The sequence below is a fragment of the Danio rerio genome, chromosome 5 (assembly GCF_052040795.2).
Source record: "Danio rerio strain M-AB ecotype USA chromosome 5, GRCz13ab, whole genome shotgun sequence".
Classification (NCBI taxonomy): domain Eukaryota; kingdom Metazoa; phylum Chordata; class Actinopteri; order Cypriniformes; family Danionidae; genus Danio; species Danio rerio.
In genome coordinates, this window is record NC_141025.1 from 16,616,657 (window position 1) to 16,643,276 (window position 26,620).

Consider the following 26,620-nt stretch of genomic DNA (forward strand, 5'->3'; position numbering starts at 1 on the left):
TATGCTACTTTTTATTTAAAACCATTTTTCCAATAAAGTTGTCAGTTGTCATGGGAAATGAAGAAAATTACTGCAATATTTTAAAATAAATTTAATAAATTGTGTATAAAAATATCACACTGCTGCCCATGACTCACTGAAGCTAAGCAGGGCAGAGCCTGGTCAGTACTTGGATGAGAGACCACATTGGAAAACCAGGTTGATGGTGGAAGGGGTGTTAGTGAGGCCTGCAGGGGGCGTTCAACCTGCAGTCTGTGTCTTAATGCCCCAGTAAAGTAAAGGGGGACGCTATACTTTTAGTGCCGTCTTTCGGATGAGACGTTAAACCATGGTGGCTCTCTGTGGTCATTAGAAATTCTATGGCACTTCTCGTAAAGAGTAAGGGTGTAACCCCGGTGTCCTTGCCTAATTCCCTCCATGGGCCCTGCCCCATCAACCCCCATCCACCGAATTGGCTCTATTACTGTCTCTACACTCCATCTATAGCTGGTTTGTGGTGATCATCCAACTGGATGCTGCACACTGGTGGTGGTGTGGAGAGACACCCTCATGATTGTGTATGACCATACACAATAAATGCATTATATAAATACACATTACTTACTAACATTACTAAAATATCATATATAGATGTAGAAAACCTTTAAAACCTTTACATTTAGATTGGGTTACATTTTTCATAGATTTAATTTTTTTGATTTAATTTAACAGCACAAGAATTATTGTATTACTATGTATAATTTATAAATATATTTATATTATTTTATACAAGCAGTCAGACATATGAACTCCACTTTTAATTTGACCTGCTCAAAGAAAACACTCTTTTCGAATGAATCAAACAGACTCTAGTACATGCACAGATCAACATGAGCATTTATAGCAAATAAATAAATGTAAATATTATCCTACTTGCTTTTTGAGCACTGTCGAGTGAGTTCTTAAACATCTGGGATTGGTCATTCTGTTCCCGCACTAAACAGAAAGGGCTGCGATTGGCTGTAACGGTCAGCGTAGCTCTGGTGTTATTCACTGATGAGTGACACGGATGCAGATAAACAACCTCGGTCTATAATGTGCGGTTATCACAGCTGATCCATGATAGTCGCTGTGGAGAAAACTCATGCTGCAGAGTAACATGCTCGTGTATGTGTGTGTGTGTATGCACATGTACACAGCGAGAGACAGAGAGAGAAGCAGAGTAGAGATGTTTACTGCTTTCATTTTCTCCATAACAGTGAAATAGGGACTCATGGGTTCTTCTGTAAAAGTTGTCTGCCTTTTAAGTAACATTAGTTGGATTTTTTTAATTTCTCACGCTCTGCTTTCTCGCCATAACAATAGTTAATAGGTAATAGCAGCTTTTGCGCTTTGAAAATCGCACCTTTTCAAATTGCGAAATTGGTTAGAAATCGATTAATCGTGCAGGCCTAACATTAACCTTAAAATGCTTTAATAAAAATTTTAAGTGCTTATATCCTAGCCGAAATTAACAAAATAAAACTTTCTCCAGAAGAAAAAATAATACAGGAAATATTGTGAAAAATTCCTTGCTTTGTTGAAGATCATTTGAGAAATATTAGAAAAAGTAAAAGAAAGAAATCACATGAGGGTTAGCAACTCTGACTTCAGCTGTATGTCTTACCTCTAGTACTAAAAGCCTAGTACTTTTTTCCCTGAGCTCTGAGTCTGTAACAGGACAACAGATGGGAAAACGAGACTCCTCCAAACGCAGACAAAATCTGATATACCGAGTCCCCAGTCCATCCTGTAGTTGACTGAGGTTATCTACTGCTATTAGGCCTGTCACATCCACACATCCACAGCCAAACAACTGATAATCGCTATCACAAAGAAGGCGGACGGCAGATCATTTCACGAGAGAGAGGGAGAGAGACATGATTGAGCATGTTAATTAAGGGTGGATGGCGATTAACTCACTCCACAGCTCCATCTATCAAAATGGAAGGTGATTATATTGTTTGTCTAACATTCAGGGTAAAAGGCAACCTCTTTTTATATGGTGATATTGATACAAACGATGCGTATGCTTAAAGGAGACGTGGTAATTAAACAATGTTTAGGCAAATGGACATGCTGTTCAGAATCAAGACTTGATATTCATCATTTAAAAATGACCCCTCGTTAAAAATATACTTGACTGAGTTTCAGAATTTGGCGACCAGTTATGTAGGAGTAGAAGTCCCCATAAAGATAGCCATACAAAGTGTGTGTTTTGTCTGTGTATAGTGTACATGTCTACAAACTTCTGAAAAAGCCCTCTCTATTCTCTGTCATCTTTGTGGAGACGTGACATTTCTCCCACCCACCTTTTTCTGCATGTGTGTGTGTGTGTGTGTGTATGTGTGTGTGTGTGTGTGTGTGTGTGTGTGTGTGTGTGTGTGTGTGTGTGTGTGTGTGTGTGTGTGTGTGTGTTTGTGTGCGTCCTCAGCCATCTGCTTTCTCTCTTTCTGGATCCCGCTCCCGTCTCAGTCCTCCATTCCTCCGTCCGCCTTTCTCTCCCATCACAGCGCTATCAGTGTCATATGACAGTGGCGTAGAGGAGACCCGAGCAGTGACTCATCCACAACAACACACAAACACATCAACACAACCTGGAGAGCTGCCATTATACTGGCTCCGAGAGCCCACATCACAGCACAAACAGGACACTGTGCACAGGACATGCCCAACATCTTTAACACTAAGGCCCAAATACAAATTCTACCCTTCCCCATTACGCCTCATTTTGCACGTTCACATAAACGGGTAGGGGTGTCTTTAGCTTAAAGTCGTAAGGCTAAGGGAAAGGGCTAGATACCCCTTAAAAGGGAGATTTTTCAGGACCAAACTCGAAACCAAGGGGTAAGAAATATTCCCAGTATACACCATCTAGAATGGCAGTATGGCTGCACACGGAAGTAAGGAGATGCACAAAGACATTTTTTGTCATTATTACGAATTTTTACAACAAACAAGCACGTTTTAATATATTCATAACTGCGTTCGTGTTTTACTGTCATGCTTTAAAAAAAAAAATCTAAAATAAAAACCACTAAATTTTGCTATCTATAATCCATAATAATAACAGCTCTTGTAAGTCCCACAACATTCTGTCACTCTGTGACACTCGAATAGCCTTTCAGAAAAGTCTAGTGGCTGGGAAAGCTGTTTACAGTGTCTGCTATAATGTTTTTGGTGTGTTTACATAGATCAGGGGTCACCAATTTTTTTCCTGGAGGGCCGGTGTCCTGGATATTTTAGCTCCAACCCTATTCAAACATACCTGAACAAGCTAATCAAGGTCTTACTAGGTATATTTGAAACATCCAGGCAGGTGTGTTGTGGCAAGTTGGAGCTAAACCCTGCAGGGACACCGGCTCTCCAGGAACGAGATTGGTGACCCCTGACATAGATGAATATGGCCTAAATATTCTCCTGCCAGTTATTATTGTCCTGAGCCAGACCAGTTTATATGAACATAGGTTTTCGTAGACCCAATGTTGTGTTTTTTTTATTTATTTTTTATTAAAAGATCTATTGTATTCATTAAGAGTGGGTAGTAGTTCTGCACAATATATCGAAAAATGTATTAATTGTAAAAATTTATTAAAAAAGTATTTTTTCAAAAAGTGTCCCTCAGCTTACTTTCTTATTCATCAGTGTTACAAACCCCTGATGTTAGTCTAGGGGAATAGGGTTTTACATTTAATGTATAATTAATGATTTTATATGTACAGTTAATTAAGTGCAAAAGACAACCAAAGCAGATATACCAAAGACTTTTATTTACAAATCCCAAGTGAACAAAAACAATGAGGTAATCAAAAAAAAAGAAAAAAAAGGTTATGCAAAAAAAAGAAGAAAAAAAAGAAAAACAATTTACAATATGTACAATACTGGGATAACACAAAGACGGGGGGAAAGCAAAAGAGCTGGCAGAAGGAACGTGAGCGGCGCTAAAGAAAAGAACAAAACCCAAACAATGTCTAACTCCCCAGAAGCATCTAACTAAGTAAATGAAAACAAAATAAACAAACACACAAAGAGGTCTTCTGAGTATTCTAACTATCCCACTTATGATGACATATGATCACGTGTGCAGGTGTTGTAGAGCTGTGCCATTTCTTAGGGGTACATTTAGAAGCCCTTCTCCTTCACATTGTTTGAAGGGTCCAGGGGTATCTATCTAGAACTACAAGGGGTGCCGCTCGCCCCAAACCTAGTGTACTATACACAAGAGTAGTCTTACACATGACATGCTTATCTGTCTGCTTCGTCCGAGACTTGTAAACAACGTAAATGAACAAAATTGAGAAGTGGAACGGTACGATATGAATGGCGGATGGATAACGTGAACACACAGAAACAACAGAATACACAGTTAGACAGGATTTTCTTTGAACGCAATGCAATAACACAGCAGTGGATATGGACCAAAATCTCAGAGGAATATGTCCAGTACTTCGTTGAATCTATACCATAAAGGATTAAGGCAGTTCTGAAGAAAAAAGGAGGTCCAACCCGGTACTAAGTTAGGTGTACCTAATAAAGTGGCCTGTGAGTGTATTTGATTTTTATTTATTTATTATGAAATCCATGAACCCCATCACAGTTTTTGTCCTTCTTGTAATCAGTCTAATCCATAAGAGTCTCCAGTCCATAAATGCCGTCTACATGTTCTGCAGCTTATTATTTGCTAGAAAGCTTTTTTCCCGCTGTGAACTTTGAATAGTTCCATTTAGACCCTTCAAATGGTCTGTACTTTCCAGAGTAATGGATTACAAGCACTCAAAGACGGCTTTGAAAGTTAGCAAGCCCAAACCTCTGCGAGTGCGCGCGTGTGTTTGCGCGTGTTGGAGACAGATATAAACAGCGCGCCATAAATCTGACTCCCTGTGGAGAAGTTCTTCCATAAATTCTGAAGCCGATCAGAGAAAAGTCATTCGCTGATGGGGAAATCAATTTCATTTAAAGCTCTCATCAGCGGGTCAGCGAGGAGGAGTCTGGCTTTAAAGAAGCATGTGGTAAATGAAGGGAAAGCGGCTGAAGGCAGTGATATGAGCAACAGTATAACTGCTTGCTGAGCTGGAGTTGCTTGATGTGTCTGCATCCCAGCAGGTTTATTCTGATCGGTCATCAGGGGCCGGATTCACTAAATATTCTTAGAAGTCCAATTATTTAGGACTAAACTTTTTTTTCTTTTTCTTTTATCAAACTTTAAACACACTCAATTTTATGGACAGAATTTCAAAGGGGTCCAGTTTGGGGACCACAGGATCTCATCTCTGTGATTCGCAGACGTTGTCGTTCTGTTGGCTTCATCTAGGGCCATTTGCTGCCGGGTGTGAGACGGCTGGGATGAGAATCAGCACCTACAAGTTCGAGGCCAGGCTGCTCCACCGGAAAAAGGTGGTTGGCCATCTTCAGGTTGGAGGAAAGTCCTTACTCCAGGTGGAGGAGTTCAAGCATCTTAGGGTTTTGTTTATGAGTGAGGGAAGGATGGAACTTGAAATTGACAGATTGGTGCAGCAGCAGCAGTAATGTGGTCGATGTACTGGTCTGTTGTGGTAATAAGGAGCTGAGCCGAAAGGAAAAGTTAAACACACTTACATACTCATTTTGCCATCTTCTTTTAATCTAGGCTTTTTTTAAACCAGTAGGCATCTTAGTGTTATTTCCATGGTGCGATTTATGCACGTGACAGGCCCATAACAGGGGGGGTTTGGGTGGTTCGAAATACCCACCCCTCACTAACAAGAGTCCAGAATTTGTCCCATACATGAGCTCATTTGTTCCATTTTGACTGCTATGCCATAATAAATTGTAAAAATAACTGTCGAAGAAGGCTTAAGTCCAAGCGGAATCCTCCTTTTGCTGTTGCTTCGGCAAGACTGAGGAAAGTTGATTGTTCTGGCCGGTTTGTTTTTGCTTAATAAATGACAATAGGCTCATTTTTAATTTAAAACTTTAACAGCATAATTTTTTCCTAAAGATATATGATGCAATAAATTTTGTATTTGAAAAATAAGTAATATTCTCTTTTTTTTTTCCTCTAAATCTTTAGGAAATGATTTTGGTACATCAAAAAGTGTGGTTTGATAAGGTAATCTAGCAAAAAAAAAAAAGTGCCTAAAAATATTTAAACCTCCTAGTTAAATAGAAAATGAGGCTAATAACAGCAAAAACTTCATATTAAAAAAAAGATCAACCCCTTTTACCAGGCTGGCTATGGGCCTACGTGATGTATGCAACAGTTTTTATTGTTTCTGTGGTGGACGTTGGGCTCTCTCTCTTCTCGCTCTTCTCAACATCCTTAAATACTTGTGCTACAAACTTAAATACTTGTACATGACAATATAAAAGCTTTTTTAGTCCTTGTGTATGAGATTTAAGGTTTGGGACTCTGCTGAAGTCTATTCTGAAATGAAAGTGTCAGACTTGACGTCATTCGCTACGGTTTTTATTGATGTGTGACTCTCATTGACAGGTGAAAATCTGATCTACAGTACCTGCTTACACTGCAGACACGAGGGCACAGATACGATTCATATCAGAGAAATTTCCAAAAATTAACAAGGCCTGAGTAAATCGAAATCCATATCCGATCTATTCCACATGGGAGAAATCAAATCAGACAAATCAGAATTTGGCACTTGAACAGTGCAGTGTAAATCTTTAGGAAATGTTTTTGGAACATCAAAATGTGTGGTTATGATGACCATCTGACAAGCTAATCCAGCAAAGTGCTTGAAATGTCACTAAAATGCAACCTATTTAAAGCTTATAATTAAATAGAAAATGAGGCGAATAACTGTAAAAAGGTTCACTTTTTAGGAAAAAAGAACCATGCCTTTCACTAGGCTTTGAATGATTGTAATTGTCATCTATCTGTAAAAAATGTCACTTAATTAACAGTTTCCATGTTTTGTAATTTCAAGTGATGTAGAAAATTGAGCAGTGCAGTTTAACAAAGGGACTTTTATTGACATTTTTTCTAGTTTGAAACAATTATGTTATATAAGAAATAATACATGTAGTCTGTAAAATAGCAGAAAATGTCATTGCAGTTTATTACCAGACTTTTGTACCGTAATTTACAACATTTTTAACACTATCAAAAAAATCATATGACAGTCAAGACAGCATGTTTCTGTTTTTATATTCTTCTATTATTATTATATTTATTTATTTATTTATTTATTTTTAATCAGGCTTCAAGTTTTAGTTATACAAAGTATAACAAAATTTTTTAGTATTATTTTAAAATATATAGCAAGAATGTGTTTTACAGTGTACACAGCTAAGCATGATACAACCATTCACAATTCTATCAGATTTTCTACAACACTTAAAAAAATGCATTTCATTATTTATTTGTACTGCTAATATTTTCATAATATTTTTGTCTTGCAAAAGCATTTCTTTCAACCCAAAGGATTTTAAGAATTGTTATTCTTAAGTTGTTCTTGTTCTGTAATACATGTTTGCTTACAATAATTTTGCTTGTAAAAATGAAATTATTATTCTTGAGGATAAAAATGTGTTTTGTTTTGTTTTTTGTTTTGACATTTCTATAAAATGATCAGATTTGTTGCAAAATTTTATGTCATTTTTCAGTGTGAATAATCTAATAATATATATATATATTTTTTACTTTACACTACCTGATAAAAGTCTTGTCGCATATCCAAGCTTTAGAAACTACAAGTAATAACTTGACTTGGTATCAGAAGTGGCTTATATGAAAGGCAAAGGCCTCTAGATTATACTTATTTTACCTAAATAAAATATGATCATACCTTTTATTTTTAGTTATTTAATTAGGAAAGCAAGGATTGACTTTGCTTAGACAGAAGTCTTGTCACTTAACAGAAATAATGTGAAGTATAGAATATAAGTCATGGTGCCGAGGAAAAAGAATATGTGCAAAAAAATATTGTGCATGACTCCCACAAACTGCATCCATACCTCTCTGCAATGACTCAAAAAACTTATTAATAAAGTCATCTGGAATGGCAAAGAAAGCGTTCCTGGAGGACTCGCAGAGTTCATCAAGATTCTTTGGATTCATCTTCAATGCCTCCTCCATCTTACCTAGACATGCTCAATAATGTTCATGTCTGGTGACTGGGCTGGCCAATCCATCCAGATGATTTATCAGAGAAATCTTCCTTCTGCCACTTTTCTAAATGATCAACTAGTAGTCAAGTTATTATTTCTTTCTCTTACAACTGGGATTGACTACTTTTTTCAGGTAGTGTACTTCCAACCAATTAGCTTTTCTGGAAAGTTTAGAGTTATTCTTCAGCTTTGAGCAGCATTCTTACAATTAGTCAGTAGTATTTTATTGTGTCCATCTTTAAAACATCTCCAGTCACTTTTAATTCATTTAAAACCACAGATTTAGTTTTTCCTAATTCATCAAAGACACACAAGTACCCACATCCTCCTGAACTTTACCATTCAGCTCATTCATCTACTCTTGATGAATCTACCACCAGCATGTGTTTTCAGTGTTTCACCATCCCTAATCCTCTCCCTATTACGCCCAGCATGGCAGAGTATTTTCCAATCACGTCCTGGCACATTTGCGGGTCGCGTAGGGCTGCGATGCCGGAAGGTTGACATTAATAATGTGATTGTGCTTTGCCCTCTGTTATCCAGCGGTGGCAGAGGCCAGACCTCCTCCTGCTGCTGAGAGAGCGACGCAATCAGCATTTAATCTGCAACACTGATTAACTTCTCATTACAATCAGACACACACAAACTCGCGGAGAAACGCACGCAAACACACACCGCTCCCGCACTCTAGAGGTGGATGTGTAATTATGGAGGAGATGGAGTCAGACCTGCTCCAGCAATCAGTTTTATTTATGCATTTATTTTCCAACTGTTTTGGCAGGAAAAGAAAGGCTGAAGAGTCGCAGTCTTCACCTGAGCCGCTCTCTTCGCTCGAGTGCCGTTTCAATCAGACATGTTTTTGATTGTGAGTGGACTAATGGCCGTTAAGCTGCGGTTTTAGTGGTAAAAAAAAATGCAAAATAGTAAAAGTAATAAACTGGAAACTGGGAAAATCATCAATAACAATAGCAATAGTTGCACACTAGTTTTGTTTTGTTTTGATTATATTTTTTAGATATGACTTGATATAATTTTATTAGATTTTTGTTTTGATTTGTTTTGTTTTGCTTTTTGTATTGATTTGATTTAATTTTTTTGTTTTGGTTTTGTGTTTTTGTTTTGTTTTGTTTTTGGTTACATGATCAGGTTTGTTGTGCATTTTGATGTCATTTTTGAGCGTGAAACCCAATAATATATCATTTTTTTTTTCCTTTTACTTTATGCCTGACAAAAGTCTTGTCGTCTATCCAAGTTTTAGGAACAACAATTAATAACTTGGTCATTTGGTATCAGAAGTGGCTTATATAAAAGGCAAAGGCCCCTAGATTATGCTTATTTTACCTAAATAAACATGATTTTATTTTTTGATTTTATGGTTTTGTTTTGTTTGCGTCCATGTTTGTAAGGAAAATGTGATTCCAATATTTAGTTTTTTTTGTTTGTTCTTTGTTTGTTTGTTTGTTTGTTTTGAATGACCTCATCAATGTTTGTGTGAAGTATGGTTCTAGTAGATAAATATTATGTTCTGTAATATTTCTTACTGCACTCAATTTGTTTTGATTTGTTTTGTTTTATCCATGTTTGTATGGAAAATATGATTCCAGTGTTTACTTTTTTGCTTGTTATTTTTTGTTTTTTTTTTGTTTGTTTGTTTTAAAAGACCTCATCAATATTTTTGTAAAGTGTGACTCTAATAGATAAATGTTATTTTCCTTGATATTTCCAGCAGCTCTCGTTTTGTTTTTTTTGTTTTGTTTTGTTCTTGTGTGCATTCATGTTTGTATGGAAAATGTGATTCTGTTTAGTTTTTGTTTGTTGTTATTCGTGTGTGTTTGTTCATTGTTTGTTTTAAATGACCTTATCAGTATTGGTGTAAAGTGTTTTTTTTTAACAGCACTCATTTTATTTTATTTTAATTAATTAATCAATTAATTTGCATATTTATTAATTATTATTTATTTTATTTTATAATTTTTTTTTGTATTATGTAAAATGTGATCCTAATTGATTTATTTTATAGTGTACTTTGACGGGACCAGTAGATACACAAACAATATCTGTATATATGGTACAGCAATATAGATTTGTCTTGGTTATATTTAATATATAAAGCTATGTGAATTGTTTAGTTCATTTACAGAGAGGTATATCTCTAGAATTATTAGCATTTGGATTCTGTCAGCACATCAGTATTGTACAAATTCAGGGTCAGGCTCACTTTATTTAAAAATGTAAACTTCCTCATTGTTTATTCACACTCAAAGGGTTCTAAAGGGGTTCTTTTTGCAACATTCTTCAAAATATGTTCCTACAGAAGAAAGAAACTCAAACAAGTTTGGAACAAGTGAAAACTTAAAACATGATATCAAAATGTTCATTTTTTTGGGTGAACTATCCCTTTTACGATTAAATTTTAATAAGCAATACTGTTCACTGTACAACTAACACAAACCAAATTACTCAGTTTTCAAGTCAGCTGATTATAACATTTTCAGCCTGTTCAAATGCAATCATTGACAGCATGAAAAATATAACAGAGTGTGAAATGTTCCATATTCTTCAATTTTAACATCAGATCATGATGGATACACATACTACACTTTTTCTCCCTTATATCGACAGAAAGGCGAGCACAAAAGAGACTTGAGTTTCCAAACCATGCGCCTTACAACCTTGAGATACGCACAAATAATTTCAGAAATGTCAGTTCAACTGAGGCGTGTAAATAAAGGCCTCTCTGTTGACACCTCATTTGAATGCTGAGCAGATGACCTCTGCATTTATGAAGGTCTAGGAGAGAAACATGAAAATGCTCAATGTTTCTCAGCAGAGAAGCCCCTAACCCCCTTCCTCAGACATGAGTGCACTTACAAACTGAATAACACAATAATGGAGATTTCTCGTGCCTTCAGAACAATGCATTTCAGTTTCATTATCAAGCTGTTATTGTTTAGGATTCATGATATAACTGCCCATATGCCCACAGGGACGCACGGGAAGAAAAAGAAATTGATGAAATTCAAGTTTTCAGTTTCACCTCCACGTAGAGCTGATATACATTTGCAAAAGGATAGCCTGAAGTTATGCCTTAAGTTATGTGGTCTGTGAAAGCAAAGCCTTTTGAGAATTAGACACATTATTAGTCATGTGATGCAGTTGTGTGTCTGTACTTAATTTACCCAAAAATTTAAAAAAATTAAAAAATAAATAAATAAATATAGTTTGCTCACTCTAAGGCCATTATCTTTGTATAAACTTTTTTCTGCATCGTATTAATCAGTCGTGCATAACTTGCTTTTGGCTGCCACCAGAAGTCAGTGATTAAAGTTTAAAATGTAAAAATTAGGAATATTTTTATAAGTATTAAAAAATGTATGTTCAAAATTAGATCGATCCACTTGATGAGACATGCTTCAACCCCCAGTGCAGTGTATGGTTTAGTCGTTTTGGAAGCTTCAAAATAAAAGTCACTATCCAAGAATATTGTACAGCATGAAAAAGCTACTACAATAAAGTTTAAAGGTGACCTATTATGCCCCTTTTATACAAGATGTAAATCAAGTCTTTCATGTCCGGAGAGTATGAATGTGATGTTTCAGCACAAAATACCACACAGATCATTTTTTATAACTCTTTGAAACTGCCTCTTTTAGGCTTTGATCATAATTGTGCCGTTTTGGTGACTGTCACTTTAAATTCAAATAAGATTGTGCTCTTTTCAGAAGAGGGTGGAGCTAAAAGCACCTATGCATCAGCATAGCAGTATATTCAAAACTGGTTTAATGTTATCTTTGGGAAAAAAAACTGAAGATGTAAAAAGTAGTGGTAGAAGTTATGTCTCAAAAATAATACATTTTACATTCATAATACATTTACAAATCCAATTTGTAAATTCAAAAGACGATTAAAAAATATACAAATCCAATTCAGAAATTCTAAAGATGATTCAAAAATACTCTAATCCAATTTGCAAATTCAAAAGACGATTCAAAAATACACAAATCAAATTCGTAGATTCAAAAGATGATTGAAAAAATATACAATTCCAATTTGTAAATTCAAAAGACGATTCAAAAATATACAAATGAAATTCGTGGATTCAAATGACGCAAATTCAAAAATACACAAATCCAGTTTGTAAACTTAAAAGAAAATTCAAAAATACACAAATCCAATTAATAAATTAAAAAAATTATTAAAAAATACACAAATTCAATTCTTAAATTCAAAAGACGATTCAAAAATACACAAATCCAATTAATAAACTTAAAAAAATATTAAAAAATACACAAATTCAATTCATAAATTCAAAAGACGATTCAAAAACACACAAATCCAATTTGTAATTTAAAAAATGATTCAAAAATACACATCTAATTTCTAAATTCAAAAGACAATTCAAAAATATACAAATTTAAAGGATGATTCAAAAATACACAAATCCAATATGTAAATTGAAAACACGATTCATAAATACACAAATCCATTTTAAAACACAATTCATTATATACTCAATTCAAATTAATTTGGCGATTTATTTATGATGAATCAGAAACATTTATGATTTTTACTTGTGAATTCACAAATTTTGTATTGTATTTATGAAGTGTTTTGAATTTACAAATTGGATTTAGTAAATGTGAATTTTGCTGAGCATTTTTCTTTTAATTTTTTTTTTCATTTTATCAATGTATTATTTTTAAGACCGATCTGGCTCCATAGTTTATGGAGACTCCAGTATTCATTTGTGCATCCTAAAACTCTAGTCACTGACATTATCTTCAGCATATACAGTGCAAAAACTCTTTTGGCGGAGACGTGCTTCTCGCTCAGGGCTGTCTAGTGAGGGAAAGATCGTCACTAATGGGTGGGATTTTCCCCCTCTGACAACATGTACAAAGGGAGAATGCCAGTCAATTTTTTTATGCAGACTCCTTTTTATAAAGAGTTATTATATAAAATAGAATTAGTACATTGTTACCATTAGAAGCTGGTTATATTCACAGACTTATGAAAGTGATTTTTGCATAATAGGTCTCCTTTAAAACTTTTTTGTGTTTGTCTGACAGAATAAAAGTCTTATACAATGAGGAGGATTGAGAGTGAGAAAATGATGGGGAAATGTTCATTTTGGGTGAACTGTTTCTTTAAGCCTGATAGCGTTGAGATTGGTTTGTGTGTTTTTTGTCGGTTCGTTCTTACTGTGCAGATAAACTGCATTATCAGTAGGACAGTGTTCTTTGAAGCACTCTGATATTGCATCATATTTGTTTTGGCATGTTTCCCTGTCTATATTTTGACTTTCTTTCGCAACTGTATACTCTTGTGTCACCCGCAGGTTGAATCATCTTATGTTTGACTCTTGCACAGTGCAGAGACTTAACCTTTTTAGATGTTACAGAGTGAAAAAGCAACTTTTGGAAAACTCTTGAAAAGAGATAGTGTGGTCAGAAAACATTTTTAAGACATTTTATTAATGTATCTTGATGTATTCAGTGTTGATGTACCCTGAAGCTGTCAAAGGAATCTCTCTGGAGCACATCTTATGTTGCACTGATATATTTTTGGCAGTACCTATAAATACAGTGCATGGCTCAAAATGATAGATTTTTTTTATTTGTCAAAAATCATCAAATATTACATTTACATTCACATTTACATTTAGTCATTTAGCAGACGCTTTTATCCAAAGCGACTTACAAATGAGGACAAGGAAGCAATTTACACAACTATAAAAGCAACAATGAATAAGTGCTATAGGAAAGTTTCAGGTCTGTAAAGTCTAAGAAGGAAAGTATTAGTAAATTTTTTATTATTATTATTATTTTTTTTGAGTACAGTTAGTGGTATATCCAGAGAGGCAATTGCAGATTAGGAAGTGAAGTGGAGGAAGTGAAATGATCATTAAGTAATGATCATGTTCCATGAAAACCTTTTTTAAATTTCCTACTTTAAATATATGCTAAGAATTTAGTTTAACTCTTAAAGGTGTTTTTAAGATTTTCTCAATATTTACATTTATGATTTTTTGTAACCCTCATTTTTGTAAAACCCTTTTCAAATATTGTATCTTATATTGTATCTTTCAAGTCTTGAGTCTGATAAATCTCCATTCCACAAAAGAGATGAAAGCAATGCAAAATCAAAGTTAAACTAAGGGGTCGCTGTGCACTTTTTCTCTTTTAGGTTTGCTTTTGAAAACACAATCAGTTTAGTAAAGGGTTTAGGTCAGAGGTTCGCTGATCTTGGTGATCTATACAACAAGCCCTGCCTTCTCATGGATTTGTACATGAAGGACTAATTTCTTAAACATACAACAAAACGTACTGTAAGTCAGTGTTTCTCAACCATGTACCTGTAGGACCACCAACACTGCATATTTTGGATGTGTCCTTTGTCTATTACAGCCATTTCAGGTCTTTCAGTCTCTGCTATTGAGCTGAAGTTCTGATTCAGGTGTGTTTGGTTAAGGAGATAAGGAAAATGTGCTGAGCTGTAACATTTTAGATTTGCAAAAATATAAACCGTGCCATCTAGTGGTTTCGTCATCAGAAAAGTGGGATGAAATGTACACAAGGTTCATACGGTCCTGGAAAAGTCATGAAATTTTTAAAAGGAATTTTCCAGGCCTGGAAATGTTTTGGAAAGTGGGAAATAAACCCAAAATGTTTTGGAAAAGTCATGAAAATGTGTTTAAAAATTATCTGTGTACCTGAATATATTTGAGATGATACAATAGGGTACATTTTAAATAAAAGGAAATTGAGCTGTCCGTCTCTTTATGTGACCTTCTCTGTGTGGTGTAAACTTTGCAAACTTCAGTTGCTGAAGTAATAACTTTAAAAATCAAAAGCAGTTTCAGCTTCGCCTCTCTTTCACTCGTGTTCACCATAGTTCAAGATGTGTTTTGAGTGTTGTGTCCAGAAACAATTTCTAACTGCAGAGGTAAGATACTCTGGGTGATAAAGGCTAAATTGTACTAATAAGTCTTGTTAAAGCACCAGCCAATATTTCAAAAATTTTTACACAGACAGCAAGATACTTTCTAAAAACTATCTTACAGATATAATAATAAATAGAATCTACAGTTGAAGTCAGAATTATTAGCCCCTCTGTTTATTTTCCCCCCATTTTCTGTTTAACGGAGAGATTTTGTCAACACATTTCTAAACATAATAGTTTTAATAACTCATCTCTAATAACTGATTTATTTTATCTTTGCCATGATGACAGTAAATAATATTTGACTAGATATTTTTCAAGACACTTCTATACAACTTAAAGTGACATTTAAAGATTTAACTAGGTTAATAAGGTTAACTCGGCAGGTTAGGATAATTAGGCAAGCTATTGTATAACACTGGTTTGTGTAGATTAATTTCTTAATTATTTATTTTTTTAAGTAAAAAAATTAAAAACTGCTTTTATTCTAGCCAAAATAAAACAAATAAGACTTTCTCCAGAAGAAAAAATATTATCAGACATACTGTAAAAATTTTCTTGCTCTGTTAAACATCATTTGGGAAATATTTAAGAAAGAAAAATAAATAAATAAATAAAAGGAGGGCTAATAATTCTGACTTTAACTGTTAATGTATTGTCACATTTTTTGATATGCTGTAATCAATTTGAACGTGCATTTTTTTTCTTATTTACCACATGTACATAGACATTTCATGAAACACAAAACAATATCATGAATATTTATCAGAAAATTCTGGAAAAGTAATTAAAAAGTCATGGAATTTTAGTAGTAAAAATGTGTATGAACTATACAAATAGTAATGTATTTTACCTTTCACAAAAACGTAGGCCGAGGCACAAAATTCCAATGAGCCTGGGCTGCTTTTCATCTTGGATGCATGCACGTTAATACAAATTTTTGGATACATGCATGTAAAACAAAATTAGAAACTTTCAAAATGGCTATAGTAGTAACATTGAAAAACTTTTTTGAATAGTTTTTTTTATTGGCAACTGAACTATTTGATGCTAAGGAGTTTTGTTTGTTTGTTCTTCCAGATTGGAGACTCCAGTCGGCCCCAAAGATGACGAGGAGAAAGTGAAAGCGAAGGATTTGGTCACGAAAACTCACGAGAAAAATGGACACATAAAGCGAAGAGGACGTAAACGCCACAGTCACCGCCGAGCTCGCAGGTCTGCCTCAATAAAAATCTTCCCCATACACAATATAAACACTTCAATATAATCTTCACATGTGCAGCTATAGAAAACAAACCATTTGTTGTCTCTAAAGGTAAAATAGCTGTTTTCCATCTTTTGAAGTGTTTGGAAACAGGCGAGTTCTGTTGAAAATGTACAATTCAACCACAGAGCCAGATAAATCTTTTCAAATGCGAATTTTACTCTGACCCCAGAGAAGATCAAACACGTGAAAATACCAAGCAGCGAATCCACTTCTAAGCTTCACCCTCAGTCTGTAAGCATGAATTAGAAACTCCAAACTTTAAAGCGAGGCAAGGCACAAACAGTCTTATCTCCTTGCCACAGTGTAAACATTCAGGTGTTGCTGGAATTTTGAACACGGCTGTCTTTTATGGAGTCTCTCTCTTACTTGGCATCCGACGAAACCCAAACTCCACCTGGCGAAAAAAATTGATTCAGCATTGGATACTCAACTGCATAACTCCACTGATAGCTTCAAAGTGCGCATGATAACGCAGCGCATCAGTATGTAAAACAGCTCGAGTGTTATCATAAACATGCTAATCTGTAGGTGAGTTCAAGCTCAGAACGGCAGATGCTTTTTTTTCAGCTGGGATTTGACAAGTGAGCACACAACTGCAGTTAAACAATGCACGATCAAAGAATGATTAAGTCCGATCAAACTGAAGCTCCAAAATCTTTCATCACAAGAATCCTAATTCAGTTGTTTTGACATGCTTTCTTATTCAAATAAAACATCTCAAACAATCAATTTCGAGCGCAATGAAGTGGCATTTAAATATTCTTTCCTCTGTCGAACACACTAGAGGATATTCTAGCCATTGACTTCCATAGTTTTTTTCTTCTACTATGTTTACCGGCAGCTAGCTCTCTGCAACTCTCACATGGTCGCCCACTGAAGCTAAGCAGGGCTGCGCCCGGTCAGTACCTGGATGGGAGACCACATGGGAAAGCTAGGTTGCTGCCGGAAGTGGTGTTAGTGAGGCCAGCAGGGGGCGCCCAACCTGCGCTCTGTGTGGGTCCTAATGCCCCAGTATAGTGACGGGGACGCTATACTGCTCAGTGAGCGCCGTCTTTCGGATGAGACGTTAAACTGAGGTCCCGACTCTCTGTGGTCATTAAAAATCCCAGAATATCCTTCGAAAAGAGTAGGGGTTTAACCCCGGCATCCTGGCCAACTCTGCCCACTGGCCTCTGTCCATCATGGCCTCCTAAACATCCCCATATTCAATTGGCTTCATCACTGTCTCCTCTCCACCAATCAGCTGGTGTGTGTGGTGTGCGGTCTGGCGCAAAATGGCTGCTGTCGCGTCATCTAGGTGGATGCTGCACACTGGTGGTGGATGAGGAGACCCCCACCCCCCCCACCCCATTGTGTAAAGCGCTTTGAGTGCCCAGAAAAGCGCTATATAAATGTAAGGAATTATATATTATTATTAGTTTATATGCACCCATATCATCTATTTGTAATCAGATTGATGAGTCAATTGGCTTCACAGACCTGTTGGTTCCTTAAAGAGCCCCTATTATGCATTAAAAAAGGTCATATTTTGGTTTTGGGGGTGTCCAACAACAGGCTGATATGCATGCAAGGTCAAAAAAACACTCATTATCTTATAATATGCATTAATTTTTTACCTAATTGTTTACCAGCGATCTGCAAGCCTGGATCGCTGGTGATTGTGACAATTTCTATATTTAGTGTTACACCTGGCTTAGGGATGTAACATAATAAGGGAGACGACAAGGAGAAGTATAATCAAAAAAAATATTTATTTAACTCAATTTAAATTATATTCAATATATATTCAAAATATATGTTCAATCAGTGTGAAATGCAAGTGTATGGATGCGGTAAATGTTGTCAGTGATAATGTATGGATGCAAAACAAAGCATAATGTCCAAATTGGAGCGCAGCTCTGGCCAACTGCCAAGTGAATGGACAGCGGCCCCGACAAGCTCTCTTCCGGGGTTTAAATAAGGGCGCTAACCAGCATCAGGTGCGCTGAAGGCACGCCCCCAATCTGGAATCAAAATTAAACACACAGAAACACAAAACAACGCAGTCCTAACATTAGACATTACAGTATATCCTGCTTTAAAGAGCCCATATTATACATGAAATAGGGTCATATCTTGGTTGTAAGGGTCTCCACCAACAGTTTAATATGCATGCAAGGTCAAAAAACACTTTCGTGGTCTTATAATCTGCATTTATTTTTACCTAATTATCCCAGCGACTCCCGTATGAATCGTCCAGTGATTCATTTGTTCCCAAACCCCTCCTTAGCGTGAAGCTAATCTGCGCTGATTGGACCAATGACAGTCTGTTGCGATTGCACGCACACACAGACACACACACTACTCCTCGTCCATGGAGCTCCGTTAACAAAGCAGCACGCGTCGCGTTTTTAACGTGACTTTGCACGCGGTAAGAGAATATAGCCAGTTAACCTGATACAGTACACGCGGTTACAAGTAACAAATCACACCTAAATACATTTGCAAGCTAGAGTCAACGAGGCAACTTTAATCGCACGTACTTACACTTGAGAAATGGAGGAAGAAAAATCCATCCTGACGTCCATCAGTAAGTTACTCTTTACTGATCCTTCCTTTAACAAACGCTGATGAAGTATTCTTTGTAGCATGTAGTTTCCAGAAGTTTCCAGTAGTTTCCAACTGCTTGGCTATAATGCTGAGGTCTTCTTTTCAACTTAATATAATAAAACTGTTATAAATGTTTGAAACCAACTGCCGGTTAGTAAATAATAAGTAAATTTAAATGTTTTGGGTGAACTATATTTAAATACAGGGCTTCTGTTCTTATGAAAATCTTTATTAGTCCTGACACTTTATTTATTAATTTTTCAGGTTTGGCATTCAGTAGTCAAAAGCTCATGCTGTGATCTGGCCCTCACACGATTGCCCTTTTTCAACTTTTGCAGCAAGCTTAAGCCTCTCGATTTGGATTTTGGGAAACACGTTGCCTTTTTTTTTTTTCTCAAAGCAGAAGAGTGCATAATGTAAACAGCGCTGAAGCCCTCAGTGAAATGTCAGTTATCAACGCTGACAGCCTTTTAACTCTCTAACCTTGTCTATTCTCCTGAGTGTGTCAGTGTTCGGTCTTACAAGACGACCGTCTCCGCACTGCTCCCTCTGACAGCTGATGTGATGGCAGCCATTAGGGCTCTGTTCGTTACCTGTGCGCCTTCAAGGTCAAGTCAAACTGACGGAACGACTTTAAAAGCTGGAGAGCAAACCCATAGGATAAATAAAACCATAACTGGACAATTTATGGTACGGTACTTAAGAACTAGTATGATTTCACTAGTCCTGATTGAAACTGCTCTCTTAAATCACATGTTTCATAGTGACGTTTAGGCAGCAATCTGATTGAATTGTAGATAACACATTGTGTTTTTTACTAAGTGGAAATTCCAATAGTTTCCCAGATGACGTTTGACGGCTCCCAAATTAGTAAAATAAATTACCAAACTAACAAATAATACCCGCCATGAGTATAACTGCATTCACCATCTGGGGTCTGTTCTTCGTACCTCGCTCAAATGATCTAAGATTATTTGGCAGATCCTGGATCTTTTAATCTTGATAACTGATCTCTTGCTAATTTGGTTCTTCAAACAAGTTCGCGAATAAGATTAGAATGTCTGGATAAACTGATCTGAGATCGCTGCGTGTGTTGTAAAGGACAGATCTATCGATCCTCGAAATCATGATCAGCAATGCAACGATTGGCTGACGGCATAGCAGCGTAATGACATCATCTGATTAATATTCAATTATCCATGTAAGCAAAATTACATCAAATTAGCAGTAAACCGTTTGTTAAATATGACACGCAATAACCTTCCACATTTGTTGTGAGCTGCAGGCTTTACACTTTCATGTGTCAAGAGTATTCATCATGTATTTCAATGCAAATCAATGTATTTAGTTCTACATTTAGAAAAGATTTTCTTTATTATAGTAGCTGTTTTTTAATCGGTGTAAAGAATAACTGTGTTAACAAAAGCATTTTCATATTGGTAAAGGCGTCTGCAACTTTTGTGAAGCATCAAATCACCAGCATATTAACTATCAAAACATGTTTATGACTGCATGAATGTATTATTGCTTTAAAAAAGTCACATATTGTGCATTTCTATTATCCACAATTTGTACTAAAGCGATCTAAAAAGTTCATATCAATAAGTTTTCTCTTTGCACCACCAGGTGGCAGTCTTTGTACTTTCATTTCGAGGGTGCAGATTGCATATGTTTTATTAATATGTATAACTTTATTTATTTTATTAATGACTATAACTTTATATATATATATATATATATATATATATATATATATATATATATATATATATATATATATATATATATATAGTTTAAAAAATATGTACCATTTTCCCAAGTGTATATAACTACTACTGTAAGAAAATATCAGAATTCGGAACATACTTTCTGTATTATCTTTGCTTGAACTGAGCCGATCTAATCCTGTTTATATGAATTGAACCTGCTCCCGATCAGGTTTGACCTAGCAGAACTGTTGCTATGACAACAACTCTCGGATCAGCTTTGAAGAACGAAACGATCCTGGATCGTGTCAAATCGTCAATATCCAAATCAAGCTAACTGAGTAATCCACGTACGAAGAACGGACCCCTGGAGGTGGTATAATCACTCTCATAAGAGAATTTTGCTTTCACAATCCAAAATAAAAAAAACAATAAAATAAATTAATCAAACGTCAGCGCCCGTTAGCTCAGCCCCCTCAGCTACATGAGCAAAGCATTGGCTGTTGAGTGCGTGAAGTGTTCATCATTCCACACTTCTTTTTAATAGTTAAATAAGTGCATCATCCGGGAAATTAATGTGCTCTTATTCATTTTAAGAGTTTTCACTGTAAATCCACTACTTGCACTATTTATACTGCAAAATGGCATGGTATAGTGCTCTAGTATGCGATTTGAGAAGCACCTTTTGCTGTTGTTTTTTTCCCAATGTTTCTCTCTTCCTTTGTTTACACAATCAATTAAAAAAATACACTAGATGTGTTAAGATGGCCATAACATAAAATGTGTTGTTAATTAACACGTCAGTTTTGGGAGTGTAGAGTTGTCACAATAACATATTCTCTCAGTGGCAAAATAATGAAAAATATTAGCACCTTATATATAGAATTGTATGCTAATGCTACATCAGTTAAGTTCATCTTCACCTGTATTTTGTGTTTTTTTTTTTTAGTCAGTATGTCACATTCACACTGGGAATCTTTTTATATATATAGTTATATATATAGTTTTGTTTTATCTGTCATTTCAGTCAATCTGATTGCTCATTAAGTAAGTTTCTGTTTTATTTTTGGTCTTAAATTATGGTAGATTTGCAACTCCTGTTCTTTTGATGCATTTAAAAAAGTACAGAGATTTCCAGAATCTATTAAGTTAAAAATCTGTTATAATTAGGCCATCCTCCACACTGTAAAAAATGCTGGGTTCCTCACTATTCCTTCATGTTGTCCCAACACAAATGGATTAAGTTAATTGTTTTTACAAATTTAAGGGGATTCAACATAAAACAATTAGGCTGTCCCCAAAACAACTTAAGCATTGTGTTGTTTCAACTAATTTTAAATAAACAGTTTAAACGAACAACAACAATTCATTTTTTGAGTGCACTTCATCCAAACAGTTTTGACTTTCTTTAATCTTTTAAACACAAAGGAAGATATTATAAATAATAATAATAAAAAACAACATCAGCCATTTATAGCCATAAATTGTTGTTGTTGTTGTTCCTACTATGTTGTTACTACTATTTTTTTCACATAAGAATATCTTGGATTTTTTTAAACACAATATTTTTATTAACTAATTTATATATTTTTTTTAAATATTATTTAGGGTTTTTTCACATTTTATTGGGCTAGGGTAGTGAAGAACAGACAGTAAAGCATAGGGATCAGAGAGAGGAGAAGGGTTAACATAGGACCTCTAGCCAGGAATCGAACTCAGGTCGCCATGAACACCATGGTGCTATATGTTGGCGCACTTAACCACTGTGCTTTTGACTTATTACCTAATTTATTTTGTCTTTGCCATGATGGCATAACATAATATTTTACTAGATATTTTGCAGGATATGAGTATTCAACTTAAGTTTAACTTCAGTTAATTGAATAGTAGTCACTGGGTAATGGCAAGTCATTGGATAATAGATCAATTCAATTCAGTTCATCTTTATTTCTATAGCGCTTTTACATTGTTGATTGTGTCAGCTTAACATAGAAGATTCTAGTAGATTGAATCTGTGTCAGTTCAGTTTTCAGAGTTGAAGTTCAGTTTAGTTAAGTTCAATGTGGTTTAATTTTCACTGCTGAAAGTCCAATCATTGAAGAGCAAATCCATCGATGCGCAGCTCCACAAGTCCCAAAACCAAGCAAGCCACAGGTGGAAAAAACTTCACACATTGACGAAAATGAAGGGAAAAAACATGAGAAACTAGGCTCAGTTGGGCATGATCATTTCTCCTCTGGCCAAACGTCTTGTGCAGAGTTGCAGTCTAGGCGCTGGAGGCTGGAGAATGCTAGACGTCCATCGTGAAGAAGCTACAGGAACAGAGGTCACCGTCTGGTGTACAGAACGGCCCTTCAGGATCAATGTGATGACATGTCTGTCACTGGCGTCTTTCAGCAATCAGTCTCGTGCTCTCCAACTCCTCCATGACCACCACAGCAGCTGCTCAGGATACGGCCTGGTCCACATTTATGGAAACCTCAGGAATAATAAAAACAAGACTAACCTAAGCGCACATACCTTTCAAATTATAATGTCTTTTGGGAAGCGTGCCTACTCCTGTTGCCCTAAATAATGCAGACTGACAATCCTGACAAATAGTGGGTTATTCTATAGTCAATCGATAAAAGATATCTATTAAAGGGGCTATTAGTATTGATCTTTAATTATTTAGAAACATTAATAAATAAAAGCTGCTTTCATTCCAGCAAAACTAAGAGAAATAAGACTTTCTCCAGGAGATATACAGTATTATAGTGTATCTCCTAAAGAATAATAAGAAATATGATAGGAAATACAGTGAACATTAACCATCACAGCTTATCAAATCTGTCCTCAGGTCTTTACACTGGCTCCCAGTTATATTCAGAATAGAATTTATAGTATTACTACTTGTCTATAAATCTCTAAGGTGCCTAGGACCTCTATACATTACAGATACGGTATGTTCACTCAAATCACTCAGATCATTACGATCATATAAACTATAAATTCCAAGAGTTCCGTTAAAGCAGGGTGAATCAGCCTTCAGCTACTACGCCCCTCGCTGCTGGAATCAGCTTCCAGAAATGATCAGATGTGCTCCAACATTAGGAACATTCACCTCAAGACTGAAAACACATCTGTTTAGCTGCTACGTCCGACAGATCACACTATTGTGTCTTTCTTTTTTTCATTCTTTAAAACCTGTTTTAACACATTTTTTTATGTTTTTAATCACTGTTATTGTTTGTTTTTATGTTCTTATACTTGTCTCTTTTATTCCTGTTTATGTAAAGCACTTTGAATTGGCTCTGTGTATGAATGGGCTATATAAATAAACCTACCTTGCCTATGTGCAAAATTTTAAATGATTTAAAAGAACAGTAGGGCTAATAATTTGGCCTTCAACTGTAAACAAAAATAAATGTGTATGAATAGTTTAACATCTCTAATTGTGATTGAGCAATGCTTGACATAATTAGACATTACTCTGTATCTTTTTAAAAAGTGTACCAAGCACATCTCATGTACTCAACCCCCCTAAAAAAGAGGCAGCAGGACTAAAATTAACTGTAAACGTCTATTGCGCTGTTTATGTGTGTGCGTGTGCCTTTGTGTCGAGGGTGTAATCTGAGACAAAGGTTCCTAATTGAGCAGAAATGGCACTTGCTTAGCTGCTAATCAGCTTCTAATGCGTTTCAGACTTGCTAATGCAGCAATGGCTGGATGAACTGCCTTCCTATATCAGACCAAACAGCCTTTTCCACCCTCCAAGAGCGAGTAAACGGCCCACAAAAAACATCCACACAACCCGCCTGGCTCACCGTCTGGATTTTGATCCATCTAAACGGTTTCCTCTCAGCGCTCATATTGAATCACCGACTGGCTGGGCAAAGCCAAAGCTACAACAGTCTGTAATTCATCGACTGTCACGGACAGCACTCCCCTGTGTCTATGAAATATTATTATCCTGCTGTAGCAAGAAGGAAATCTCATTGCCGCTGCCACCATGCCTTTAACCTATACCAGTCATGTGTATTTGTCATGGATATTCCGTATATCTTCTCCCACGCGGTATATTTTCATTGCTGCCTGTCAGATGCGTGTCATTTTGACAGCCTGTGATGTTTTGTTGTGTATGCGCATGGTACACATGTACACATATCCCTAAATATTCAGTGTTTATCCCTTTTACATTGCAATAATTCTTATGATTCGGCCACTTTAAGTGTAATATAGCAAGCTAAAATGAGTGTCTTTGATATAAATAGGGTGAGGATCAGGAAATCTGCCTTTGAAAATATTATAGAGGTCAGCCGTTCCTTTCCATGATCTTTATCTGTGTTTGAATGGTACGGATTGGGGATTTTGAAGCTTCTAATGGATTTTTTGAAGAGTTCAAAGGATTAAAAGTGATGGAAGGACACTACTTGATGTGGCAGCAAGAATGGTGTTTGCTCGTTCCTTCATATTCGATAGATCCTCTTCGTTCAGGGGGTCGGAAATGTAACCTTTGCAATTAGCTCGGAAAATGTCTTTAACTCATTCGGCTCGCCTCTTGCTTTCAGTTTGAATCAAGAATATTGGCGGTTTCACGCCCACTGTTTGATTGAATCTTCTCTGTCTTGCTGATGGAATGAGAGTGGTGTGTCAGAATAATAACAGTCGTGCCTTGTGCTTTAGTAAACATTGAAAATGCGTGATAGAAATGTCTATTGTCTGCGTGTCAACTCCAGTTGATGATTACTCTTGAATTGGCGGCCTGAGGAATTTCAAGAGACTCAGTATTAGATGCAGTTGGGTGGCTCTCTGTTAAGCTTCAAACTCGTGTTTGCACTCCTGCCTTTAAAAGATGCTTTTGAAACGGCACACGTGTCGCGCTCACTCTGGACACGCCATCCATTCTCTCTGATCTTCTGCTTTGTTGTTGCAGAAGCGTTGCTACTTGAGGTAAATTGATTTTAAAAGCTGACTGTCATCTACCTCTCCAACCATCTGGCTTCCTCTCTCTTCATTGGTGTCTCTATACCTCCATTTAAACTCTTTTATTTTTCCAAGAGGCATTTTGAGAATTAAAAAAATAGTTGATTAAAAAAATTTATTTCTACCCTCATTTACGCACAGTTCACTTGTTCTAAACCTGTTTGAGTTTCTTTCTTCTGTTGAAAACAAAGAGAGTTTTACTGAAAATTGTTTAAAGAAAGTAGCTATTGACTTTTATAGTTTTAATTGTTGTTGTTTCTGCTGTGGATGTCAATATCTATATTTCCATCCAAATATGTGAATTAAACATATCTGCAAAACTTTAAATCACATAAAACATTTGCAAATAAAGCTGTTTCCATCTAGTGAGTAAAAGTGTGCAAAATTGTCACTTCCTGATAAACTGGCAGCAAATATCATGATGAAAAATGGAATTTATTGTGGTAGGACACATTTTTACACTGTAAAAATGCTGAGTTCCCCAAAATTTCTTTGTTGTCCCAATGCTAATCAAAGATTTAATTGAACATAAAACAATTAAGTTGTCCCCCAAAAAACTTGAGAATAGTGTTGTTTCAACTATTTTTATGTAAGTAGCTCGGACAAGCTGCAAAAGTACTTTTTTGAGTGTATGCAGTTTATTAATTTTCAGAACTGTTGAAACCCAAGATTGGCATGGGAGTTCATCCGTCATGTTACTGTTCTTCAAATAAAGCCAAATAATCCTTACATAAGATTAAATCAACACATGCAGACATAGATGAAGCCCTTGCACAATAAGAATAGATGTTTATTTTTATCTGTACATAGAGGTTTTCACTGAAGAAATTCATAAAGCTGCTTGTTTTTTTTCCGGCTTTGAAGCATATGACATGTAAAACTCCAAACAATCACCTAAAATAGGCGCTTCATGATAAGCATGTTATGTCCGCGACACCTCCCTCACCACCCGCGTCCTCAGATATATTCGCGCATAGACGACAGAATAGAGAGGGCAGAGTCAGCGACACCTCCATCAGCACCCACG

At 35.9% G+C, this 26,620-nt stretch overlaps 1 protein-coding gene across 1 annotated transcript in view; it reads left to right on the plus strand.

Annotated features, from left to right (window-relative positions):
* srrm4 (serine/arginine repetitive matrix 4) overlaps positions 1-26,620 on the plus strand; it is a 140,867-nt gene that overhangs the window by 75,629 nt on the left and 38,618 nt on the right. The window contains 1 exon segment of the mRNA NM_001423807.3: positions 16,147-16,281. Within this exon segment, the coding sequence (NP_001410736.1) occupies positions 16,147-16,281 (135 nt within the window).